The following is a 10,677-nucleotide window of genomic DNA, read 5'->3' on the forward strand; positions in this document are numbered from 1 at the left end:
TTTATCAATTTTCATCATCAATAGAATCCAAAATTTTATTATATTTGATAAATATTTTAGTTTATTTTATCATATTTAAAAATGATGGTATTATTTATGAAACCATATGTATTTACATTTTCAAGTACGTGACCATTTAACATATCAGACGAGAAAAGTTTTATTTTTCACTTTTGTAGTAAAAAAATCATAAAACGTCGAATTTAATTGAGTAAAAAACATAGAATAAAAAATTGAATGAAATAATAAATTAGAAAACCACATTAGTATAGAAAAGAATAGGGATATATATTGCCGCTGAGGTAGCGTCGCGCGTCGGATATCAGAAAGGGGTTTGGGCAAAACCTCTCGGAACCCTAGAAGGCGAAGTTGGAGGCATCGTCGGTCGGCGACAGAAGAGAGTGAAGATGATCATTCCAGTTCGTTGCTTCACTTGCGGAAAGGTTAGCCATGGAGAACTATCTTCAATTTTGAGATTAAAATTGCGATTTCCTCTTCTTAATGTCGTCTGCAATATACTTTTCTTTTAGTCTCAACTCTTAATGTGATTTGGTTTATTTTTTTTCAGGTGATTGGAAACAAATGGGATCATTACCTTGATCTTCTGCAGGCAGATTATTCAGAAGGGTAAGGAAGCACCACTGTCGTCGTTGTTCTTCTTCTTCTTCTTCTTCTTTTAATGATTGATTGTTAGTAAACGAAACTATACCCTTTTCCTTTGTATCAGTGATGCACTTGATGCTTTGGGTTTGGTTCGCTACTGCTGTAGGCGAATGCTCATGACTCATGTCGACCTTATTGAGAAGCTTCTTAATTACAACAGTAATCCCTCTCTCTCTCTCTTCTTTCTCTTTTGTTCATTCATGCTTGAGTTGTTTGATTGTCTATGAACTGATCTTCCTCCTTTTCTCTTACATCCCGCCTTGCTACGCACCTTCTTCTCTTTCTGCATCTTATGTCTCATCTTCAAAAATGAGTTTGTTCGCTAATTGATTGATGAATGAACTTTTTTCATTTCGCTAAATCATATATTACATTTCTCAATTCAATTCAATAGATGATATCCCTGTTCGAAAGAATTTGGAATCGAATTTCACTTATTACTTATGATTGCTTTCTTCTTTTCTCGTTATAATACAATTGAGAATATCTTCGCATTCGTTCTTTGTGCTTTGCGGCCCTTTTACCCTTTAATTGCTTTCTGTTTCAGCTCTGGATAAGTCTGATACCAGTTAGCCAAGCGACGAGTTTTCTGATTTTTCACGTGCAGCCGTATTGGCTTTATGATGGTGTTTGTGTTCAGTTATGAGAAAAGAAAAACTACCGGAGGGCTCGAGTTAAGCTATGTCTTGGCATTCTAGTTTGTTTAATTATGGATTCATACGGACTCGAGTACTTAATCTTCTACGTGTTTATTAGTATTTAGGAGTTGTATATTAGAGCCGTGTAGCATTTTCCATAGGATGCAGTTACTCATTGATTTTAGTTCTCTGACGTTTTTGTGGTGTTTACATCCAGTTAAGAGAACAAAATTTATAGGATCATGTAGTGCAAGATTTGATTTAAGCTATATCTTGGTGTCCTGGTTGGTTTGCTTATTGATACATACGAACCCAGGTATTTAATCTTCTATGTGTTAATTAGTATTTAGGAGATATATGAGAGTTGTGTAGCATTATCCATATGCAGTCATTCTGTCAGTATTGACGTTTTTGTGGTGTTTGCATCTAGTTAAGAGAAAACAGAACTATGGGAATATTCAGTTCAGAACTTGAGTTAAGCTATATATTGGTGTCCCAATTTGTTTGCTTATTGATTGATACGAACCCAAGTATTTAATCTTGCATGTGTTAATTAGTCTTTAGGAGTACTGTAATATATCATAGCCGTGTTCTATTTTAAAGATGTAGTTACTTTAGTTATTGATTTCCATTTAGTTATTGTTTGAAATTTCGATGGTGTTTGCATCCAGATAAGAGAAAAGGAAAACTATTGCAATATGTAGTTGTAGAACTTGGTGTCCCAATTTGCATCCATATTCTATGTGAAGTACTTTATATTCTATGTGATTTTTTAGTTTTTAGTGTTTCTATATGAAATTTGTGTATCATAGGATGTAGTTACTAATTGATTTCCTTCGCTTGCTCTCTAGTCGTTTCTATGCCGTTTGCATTCGGTTTAGAAAAGAAAAACCATATAGGAATATTCAATGCAGGACTTGAAGTTGTAACTTGGTGTCCCAGTTTCTTTACTTATTTGATTCATACGAGCCCAAATATTTAATCTTCTTCGGGTCTATTAGTTTTTAGGAGTTATAAACCTACAGAACTGTCCAGTTCTACAGTTTCCTGGAGTACTACAAACCATTTTCATAGGGTGTAGTTAGTTGTGCTAGGAAGGATTTGTGTTCACTTAATTGGTTGTGGAATGTTGTCCTTGTCTGCATTATTGTATCCAATTATCAGATGTGTTTGTGTTGAGTCTTTCTCACTTTGAATTAATGGAAATGAAAGTAAATTAATAATAGTATAAAGAATGGTGTGGTTTTGATAGGATGTTTTTGACTTAGAAATGATCCTTAGTCTAATTGGAACTCACTGTTTTTCTTTTTCGTGCAACAACTATGGGTGAGGAGACTGGGATTGAACCTTTGATATATCAATATCGATGTTTTCTATGTTTGAGGTTTCAAAACTTTCCATATATTGCATGCATTTGTGTGGTAAATTGTGTCATATACAATAGCCTAAAATGACTTAGCAAGGATGTCATTTGAGAGGGGTAAAATCATTTTTGCTATTTTCGAAGTCGCTTGACTAATTATTTTAGTCCGTCTAAGCAAATTTTGGCTTTTTAAGTAGCATGAAAATTATACTAAAAAACGTAAAATTAAGCATTAAATTGATTTCAAGGGATGCTTTTGTGGTTAAGAATGATTTTTGAACAATCTCAAAATTGCTTTTAAACATGTTTATTTGTTCTATGTTAGAGTGTTACAATGTCACTTGTTACTACCACTAACAAGAATCAAATGATGTTTCTGTTTGCATGTTCTTATATCATATACATGTTTATGGCGAGAAAAAGTAATACATTGTAAAAGGTGGTTTTATGATTTGTACGGGTGACCTCTTTTTGGAGGCTCAAATGAACAATGTTCAGCTTTGAGAAGTGAATGAAAAGTTGTCTTTTGCTTGGGGTCGTTACATACGACTGTAACTTTTTCTTTTTTGCAACTGCCTACACGATTGTAACTTAGAAAACTACTAGTTTGATACTTGATGCTTTGTGGACTATTCTTTATATTATATGTTATATGGTATATACTGGATACTTAATACTTGTTTAATATTTGATATTGAATACTCAATGTTCTACATTTTATTTATATTATATATGTTTGCCACAACAACAAAAAAAAAAAAAAAAAAGAAGAGTAGAAATGTGTAAAAGTGGAAGAAGAAATCGAGAAAAGAAAAATATTAAAGAAACAAAGGAACAAAAATGCAAAGAAAAAATAGGAAAAAAAACACAAAAATCTTGTAGGAACTTTGGTGAATGTATTAAGTAATTTTACATAATAATGACATAAGTAGTAAGCTATTTCTTTATTGGTATTAAAAAAAGTAATAACTTTTCATCTACGCCTTTTACTTTAGATCATCTGTGCACATTTTTCTTCTAAATTTTAGTTTTATGGATTTGACGTTAAGACGAGGATTGAAAATCAACATTTCCATTACATCATTACAAAACAATGAAGCATAAAAAAGCAACAACTAAAATGTTATCAATCGAGATATAATATGAAGTATTTAATCCATTGAAAGCATCTATAACATGGCTATTATTCTTAACTATTTACGGTTAATATATCAATTGGAATTTTGTACATCAATTTTTATCTCATTTTTGTCTACGTATATTCGTTCGTTTAATTTTAAACCGTATATTCTAGAGAAATTTTAAATTCAGTTGTGTAATTGTAATCAATTTTAAATTTAGTATATCAAAGTTAGTTTCCATGAAAGGGATATCTTGACATTTTCGTCTAAATCATTTAAAGTCTTACAACAAAATCTCGATGTTATAATTAAACTCAACCGGAGGGCCATTGGTTACTTTCTTTTAACTAACTACGCCAATGCTCTTCTAATACCTTAAAATATCCAAACCATTAGGGCTAAGCTCTCCCCCTCCACCAATTTTTTTTATACATTAGGACATTTGTGAAAATATAACATTAAAAAGATGCGAAGAAAATCAATTTATATTCCTAAATCTGAATTAATAATTGTATAAATATGAACTCTAAATTTTTTTGAACATATCAATTAATCGAAACTCACCTTCAAAATTCATTTGACTAGTATTGTAAATCAAGTGGACTCCTAAATTTTCATAGGTCAATCAACTTAGACCATTAGTCTCATTCATTCATTGATTATCAAACGTATGCATATTCCATTAAATGCCATTTCTACAAAATAGACGATTGTAGTAAATGTATTGTTTTTCAAATGAATTTTTGTGTAAGAGTCTAAATTGATTCGTTTATGAAAGTCTACAAAGATTCAATTGATATTATTATAAATTTTACACGTAGTTATTTTTTAATGGAACATAAGGGAAGCTGTAACAATTATAAAAATTAAAAGTTCATATTTATACACTTTACTGGTATAGAAGGTATCATATAACCCTTACAAGTTAGATGTATATGATATTTTTCCTAAAAGTTAAAACAATCCATTTTTGGTGTTTATTTCAAAGAAATCGTTGTAAATATTAAAATCAAGGTCAAAGTATTTTCAAACATAGATAAATACAAAAATGTTGTAGATATGACAAAATCTAGTTTAGTTATCGAAGCCTATTAGACAGAGAAGGTATTGTGTGCATCTGTGACATTTGACCATACCATTTTTAATAAAAAGTAATCACAATGGTATCAATTTTTAGAATAATTATTAAATATTTAACAATATTTTAAAAAAATGAAAATATAGTAAATTCTATCGGTAGTACACTTCTACAACTGATAGATTTAGACAAATTTACTATACTTGTAATTTTTTAAAAATATTGTTCTATATTAATTATTTTGAATATAATTTTTATATTTTCAATTATTTCTTTTAATAAATTAAAAGTAAGAGTAATGGGTCAAAGGCCCATTAAACTTGGACGGCCCAATCCATCAAATAGCAATAACAATGAGACATAAATTTCAAAATAATTACATATTCGTCTCCCACGCTCCGCCATTTCCACCCCCACTGCCCATTTCTGTTGGAAGTTTGTACAATGTCTCTCACTGGCTCCCTCCCTATAACTCTTCAGTAGGGTTTTAGCCTTCTTTTTATCTTCAATTCTCCTTCTACCCTTTCATTTCGCTCTCTCTCCGCTTCTAGGTAAACCTCTCTCACCTTTTCCACTGCAATTCTGCCATTTTTGGTTCCTTTCCCTCCAATGTCGATCATTTTTTTTCTTCTGTTTAAGTGCATCATTTGCTTTCATGGATGGCTTAGTTTCATGCAGCGTTAGATTTTGGCTACTGGGTTTTTCTTCTTTTTTTGTTTTGTTATCTGGGTCGCCCTGAAATTTGCTTCCTCTGGTTCTTAGAAATTTGAGACATGAGCTGTTAACGTGTATTTGGGTTTGTTCATCATGGTTAAGGATGTGGCGTTTTGATTCTGCATAGCTTTGAGCCTTATTTAGTTTTTTCATGAGATTTTGACTTTTAACTGTGCATTTCGTTAATATTGTAAATCAAATGACTATGGCAGAAGGGACCATGTGGATTTGTAGATATGGTTGGACAGTGTTTTAACCAATGGAGTATTTGGTTAGTATGAGTTTAACATAAGATTACTTGTTTAATATGAGCTGCAAATTTATGATTACAAATTCTCTGCAAGCGGCAATTTGTTCATGCTCATTTATGTTCTTTCAACTTCAACTAATTGGTAGATCAAAAAGTGGATATTTGGATGTGCTCTATCAGAAGTTGTGACTTGTGATATGGACTAAAGTTTGCTTCCAGTATACTTATGCGATACGGACTTATTAAAATTCAGGGTTGAGCGAGATTAAGCAATCGCTCCACTGATAATGCAGGTTGTTCAGAATAATTTCTAAGTTGGTCTAAAAGGGAAGTCATTTGTTTCTGTATAATCCGTTAGATGAACTCTTCAATCCATTTGTGAAATTCCAATGAATATTATCACATCCAATTCATTCTGAAACACCAAATGTTATGTGGGCGGACTCATCTTATTACTGCTCTGTTATATTGTAGATCTGACTCTAAGACAAGTTGAACTTTGTGGATTTCATGCATGCTATAAAGGGTGGGTGGACGGGACGTCCTCTTGCCCTAGCCAAGAACAATGAGGCTGAAGGGAGGAAGACTAGAATTCGGCGTTCAAAGGAGGAAAGGAAGGCTATGGTTGAAGTTTTCATAAAAAAGTAAGCACTCAAAAGATGCATGCATTGGTTAGATTGCTTAAATTATCAATTATGTCTGCCTGATGATATTTTCACCTGCAAGTGCATGATATTTTTCTCAAGAAAACATTTGTTTCGCTATATGACGTTTTCACACCATGATCTATCTTGCCCTTCATGTTTAAACGTGGATCATTGTTGTTTGGTACTCGTTCTTGGATTTGTTTATGTCACTGTTTTCTTCTAGATGAGCTTTTGTATATCAAACATCTAGAAACTGTTAGGTTGATAAATTCTCTTGCAGCTTAATAGTCATGGTTATTTTTTTTATCTAAAAAACAATTGTGGTTATTACCCCTTAGTATGTAGTGGGATAAAAACAAAATCCAATTAGTTTAGCTGTCAATAGAGGAATAATTATGAAAGTTTTAGCTTCCTGAGAAGGTAAGGGGAAAAAAGGCTTCCAAAAATCATTTGTTGATTGCTCTTATATTGGATAAACATTTGTATTTTTGAACGAGAAAAAATCAATGAGCATTTTTCTTGGCCATTTAAATATTTGATTTTTTTTGGTGTTCAGGATAGATATATTGAAAACTTAGATCCTTGTGAAATAATATTTTATATAAGTAAAATAATAGTGATGGTAGGCTTATTTGAAGAAGTATAACCTTCTAGTGTTGAGAGTTCAAGGAACTCAACCCTTGCGAAAAAAAGAAAAAGAAATAAGAGAGTCGAGTTATTCATTTTTTTCCCATTTATTTAATGAAAAATCTTTAAAACTACAGTAACAGGTTATTTCATGAAAAATCTCTAAAACCAAAGAGACCTAATCAGTGAAACCGTGCAATAAGTGATGTTGAGTGCTATCTACATACTATTAAAGATAAAATAAAGTGGTGAAAAACCTTTCGGGATACCGAGGCATCTAAAAGCATAATGTAATTAATAACATAAGACTGTAGCCTTCCTCTCCCTTACATGACCAACCTTTTCCTAAGGGTGATATCTTTGAGGATAATTCTGGCAAGACGTGACTTATTGTTCAGTCTTTCTATTTCAGAATGCACCAAATCCTTCTATATGTTTTCTTTAAATCTCAGTATTGAAGCCTTTATAAATGTTAGACCTCTCTCGGGCAAGGTGAAAAGGCTATAGTTCAAGTTCTTCCTTTAGCTTCAAATATGGTCTTATTTGCTAAAAACAAGCTATAGTACCTATTCACGTGGCGTAATATTGAGATAGAAATAATAAAGTTATTCAAGAGAGTTTAGACCTCTATGGTTAAACTTTGGAGAATCCAAAACTTCCCAAAACAAATTATCTGTCTGAGGTAATTCTCATTCCTCGTTAACCTATTGATTTAAATACTATGGAAGGAAGACAATTTACCGTTAGAAATCCTAAAATCAAAGAAATTACTGGACCACAAAAACTCCCATTACAATAGGAAACTTGTTTAATTGTTAGGGGTTGTTTGGGCTCGCGGAAACTCCATATTTGAGGCTCCAATTATAATTGGTGATGTTTCCAACTATTATAATCTACATTTAAGTATAGTATTACTATTTCAAATCTCTCTTTGTTACAATGTTTTTATTTGTTACATTGTTTACTATTTCTTGCTCATCATTTTTTTTCCTCTTTGCTATTGTGTTTCTTATTTCTTACCCAGACTAAAAGTCTTCATCCTAGACGCAAACTATTATGAACTACGGACTATAATAGTCAACTCGCTTAAGGACTAAATCTAGATACAAATGTAATTTATTTAATTAGGATAAGTATGAAATGCAGGTATCAGGAATCAAATAATGGGAGTTTCCCCTCGCTCAACCTCACTCACAAGGAGGTTGGGGGATCTTTCTATACTGTTCGAGAGATTGTACGTGATATAATCCAAGAAAATAGAATCCTTGGTCCAGGAAAGTTGTTATTAGAAGAAGAGCACAATACAGATCATTCACTTGAACAGAATCCACTCCATTCAATTGCTATTGAACCTCAATCTCCTTTAACCTTATCGTCTAAGGAAGTCCATTTTCCACTCAACTACAACAAATATATAAATGAAGAACCAATCTTTGTGTCAGATGAGCAATGCACAGCAACAAATATTCAGGGATCACAGAATGAGTCAATAATTAATGGAAGCCTTGTGGATGTAAGCAACGAGGATTCTGATGAATTTATTCAGTCAGAGTTGCTAGTAAATGAACACAAGGAAGTAGAGGAAGTGGTTGAAAAAGAATCAGGAATGCCAAAAATTCACGCAACTCCTTTAGCAACAGATGTGCTAGTAAATGAACACAATAAAGTAGAGGAAGTGGTGAAAGAGGAATCAGGAATGCCAATTAATCATGTAACTCCTCTGGCAACAGATGTTGTGGTAGAGACATTCCCATTGGATCCAGTTCCTTGGGATGTTAATGGTTCAGATGTAAGATCTGAGATATTGATTTCAACTAATGCCTCAGAGAAGCAAGTTAGTCAATCCATTGAGTTAGAATCAGATGTTGGCTTGTCTAACATTACAGCTTCTGACTCTGTAGTTGAGAAAGCAGGGGAAAACTTTGCAGGGCCATTATCAGAAACGAAGTCTGATTTGGTGGAGGTAGCACAAATTGTTGAAATTTCTAATGGGTCTACTGTTAAAGAAGGTAGCATGCATGAAGTTGGGGGTCCTGAGTTGGAAGTTTGCAGTGATACCCCAATATCTGTGAACTTTGAACAAGGCCAGAAATCTAGTAAAATGAAGGTGAGTGTTCTACTTTTTTCTGGCTAAGCATAGAATGATTTTAATTTCTTTTTTTTTTTTCTTTTTAATCTATCGTCTTTTAAATTTCCGGGGGATAGGTATAACTTGTTAAAGTTGACTTCTAGATTATGACAAAATAGTGTGGGGACAATTACTTGAGTAGTTTCTGGCCCAGTTGAAACTTTAGATTGAAGAAAAAGAATTAGGGAATTCCTTTTATCTTAAACTTTATGGATGGCATTTGGACGTTCATTTGCATGGTGGTCTTGTTTTCATGTTTTTGAAATACCTACTTTTTCGTTTGAAAAATGTGTAGATTGCACCAATCTTTTGGCAGTTCATCTAGTTATCCAACCAAAGTTCACCATGTGTCAAACTCTTTTTCTTTTTCTTTTTTCTTTTAAGTATTTTTGCTGTGTGATGAAGGTGAGTTTAAGATGATGGGTGCGTAACCCAAAATGCACTCGAGTATTGCTCATAAATAAATTGTCAAACAATAAGTACTCATGTAACCAGAGAAAACCTCGTCTTTCTTCTTTTTCTTTTGGTTGGGGAAAGGATAGGAAAGGAAGAAAATGATAGGTTGAACTTTGAAGTTGTTTATTCTAAAGATTTACCACTTTTTTTGTGTTTGTAACTCAAAACTTTTGAAAGCGTAGTTTGCATTTGGACCATTATTGATGCTCTTTTACAGTCTCCAATTGCTTCTGAGAATCTCAATAAGACATTCAGCAATGACTTTGATCAGGCCTCAAAAATCGAGATAGAAAATAAAGTAGATCCTGGACAGACTGGCGGCTCCCAGAAAGAAAGCGTTCCAACATTAAATAGAATTAATCTGTAAGAATATCTTCCCCCCTTCAAATTAGTTCATCATTAAGTGAGAAGATTCCTTTGTTCTTTTATCAGCCATTGCTAGTTTGATTGTCAATTGATTTTGAGATGAAATCTCATGATTATCTAATACATATCAAACAATTTAACCAACATATTCATCTTCCACCTTTTTTCAGTGAATCATGGGAAGGAATGTCCAAAAACTCTTCAAAACCTGAAAACAACCCACTTTTGGAAATCATCAAGTCATTCATCGCTGCCTTCGTGAAGTTTTGGTCTGAGTAAGTAATATGATTGTTAAGTAGACGAATAGAGAGTAGTAGCTAAATTTTCTGCCACAGAACCTGTCTGTCTTGGTACCAAAGTTGCAGTCGGGTACCCCGTTCACTCCAGTCGGTCCCATACACGATATTTATGAGGACAAAACTGGATTCTGGATGTGGGTTGGCATTTGTGTACTCTGCAGTAGGGAAGAAAGTTCAATAGTAGGCATTTCCCACCCCTCCCCTCGGTAAAAAAGATAAGCAATAGCTTGTACAAGGGATATTTCCTCATCTTTTTACTATTAATTACAATGACATAATATGTCCCACCCTTCATGATTTTATTATAGATACAAAGGTTTCCTATTA

General features: G+C 32.9%; 2 protein-coding genes across 6 annotated transcripts; both read left to right on the forward strand.

Annotated features, from left to right (window-relative positions):
- The first annotated feature begins 271 nt into the window (after positions 1-271).
- LOC103496474 (DNA-directed RNA polymerases I, II, and III subunit RPABC5) lies at positions 272-1,570 on the forward strand. Its single transcript, XM_008458336.2, has 4 exons — positions 272-443; positions 569-627; positions 728-822; positions 1,211-1,570. Exons 1-4 carry the CDS (start codon positions 408-410, stop codon positions 1,234-1,236), a joined length of 216 nt encoding a protein of 71 aa, XP_008456558.1. The 5' UTR covers positions 272-407; the 3' UTR covers positions 1,237-1,570.
- Positions 1,571-5,266: 3,696 nt separating this feature from the next.
- On the forward strand, positions 5,267-10,677 carry LOC103496473 (uncharacterized). 5 transcript variants are annotated; one of them, XM_008458333.3, is made up of 7 exons: positions 5,267-5,414; positions 5,790-5,848; positions 5,974-6,120; positions 6,302-6,471; positions 8,248-9,208; positions 9,903-10,048; positions 10,222-10,677. In XM_008458333.3, exons 4-7 carry the CDS (start codon positions 6,338-6,340, stop codon positions 10,328-10,330), a joined length of 1,350 nt encoding a protein of 449 aa, XP_008456555.2. In that variant the 5' UTR covers positions 5,267-5,414; positions 5,790-5,848; positions 5,974-6,120; positions 6,302-6,337; the 3' UTR covers positions 10,331-10,677. The 5 variants fall into 5 exon arrangements, with proteins under 5 accessions (XP_008456555.2, XP_008456556.2, XP_050938480.1 ...); XM_008458334.3 differs by lacking the exon at positions 5,974-6,120; XM_051082523.1 differs by lacking the exon at positions 5,974-6,120 and having other exon boundaries at positions 9,957-10,048.

The sequence above is a fragment of the Cucumis melo genome, chromosome 3 (genome assembly GCF_025177605.1).
Source record: "Cucumis melo cultivar AY chromosome 3, USDA_Cmelo_AY_1.0, whole genome shotgun sequence".
Lineage (NCBI taxonomy): Eukaryota > Viridiplantae > Streptophyta > Magnoliopsida > Cucurbitales > Cucurbitaceae > Cucumis > Cucumis melo.

Excerpts from the sequence above, each read along its gene's own strand:
- LOC103496473 (XM_008458333.3), top strand. The coding sequence starts at position 6,338 with ATGCATGCTATAAAGGGTGGGTGGACGGGACGTCCTCTTGCCCTAGCC. Across the intron at positions 9,209-9,902 it reads AGAAATCTAGTAAAATGAAG|TCTCCAATTGCTTCTGAGAA; the intron begins GTGAGTGTTCTA and ends GCTCTTTTACAG. Across the intron at positions 10,049-10,221 it reads ACATTAAATAGAATTAATCT|TGAATCATGGGAAGGAATGT; the intron begins GTAAGAATATCT and ends ACCTTTTTTCAG.
- LOC103496474 (XM_008458336.2), top strand. The coding sequence starts at position 408 with ATGATCATTCCAGTTCGTTGCTTCACTTGCGGAAAG. Across the intron at positions 444-568 it reads GTTGCTTCACTTGCGGAAAG|GTGATTGGAAACAAATGGGA; the intron begins GTTAGCCATGGA and ends ATTTTTTTTCAG. Across the intron at positions 628-727 it reads CAGGCAGATTATTCAGAAGG|TGATGCACTTGATGCTTTGG; the intron begins GTAAGGAAGCAC and ends CCTTTGTATCAG.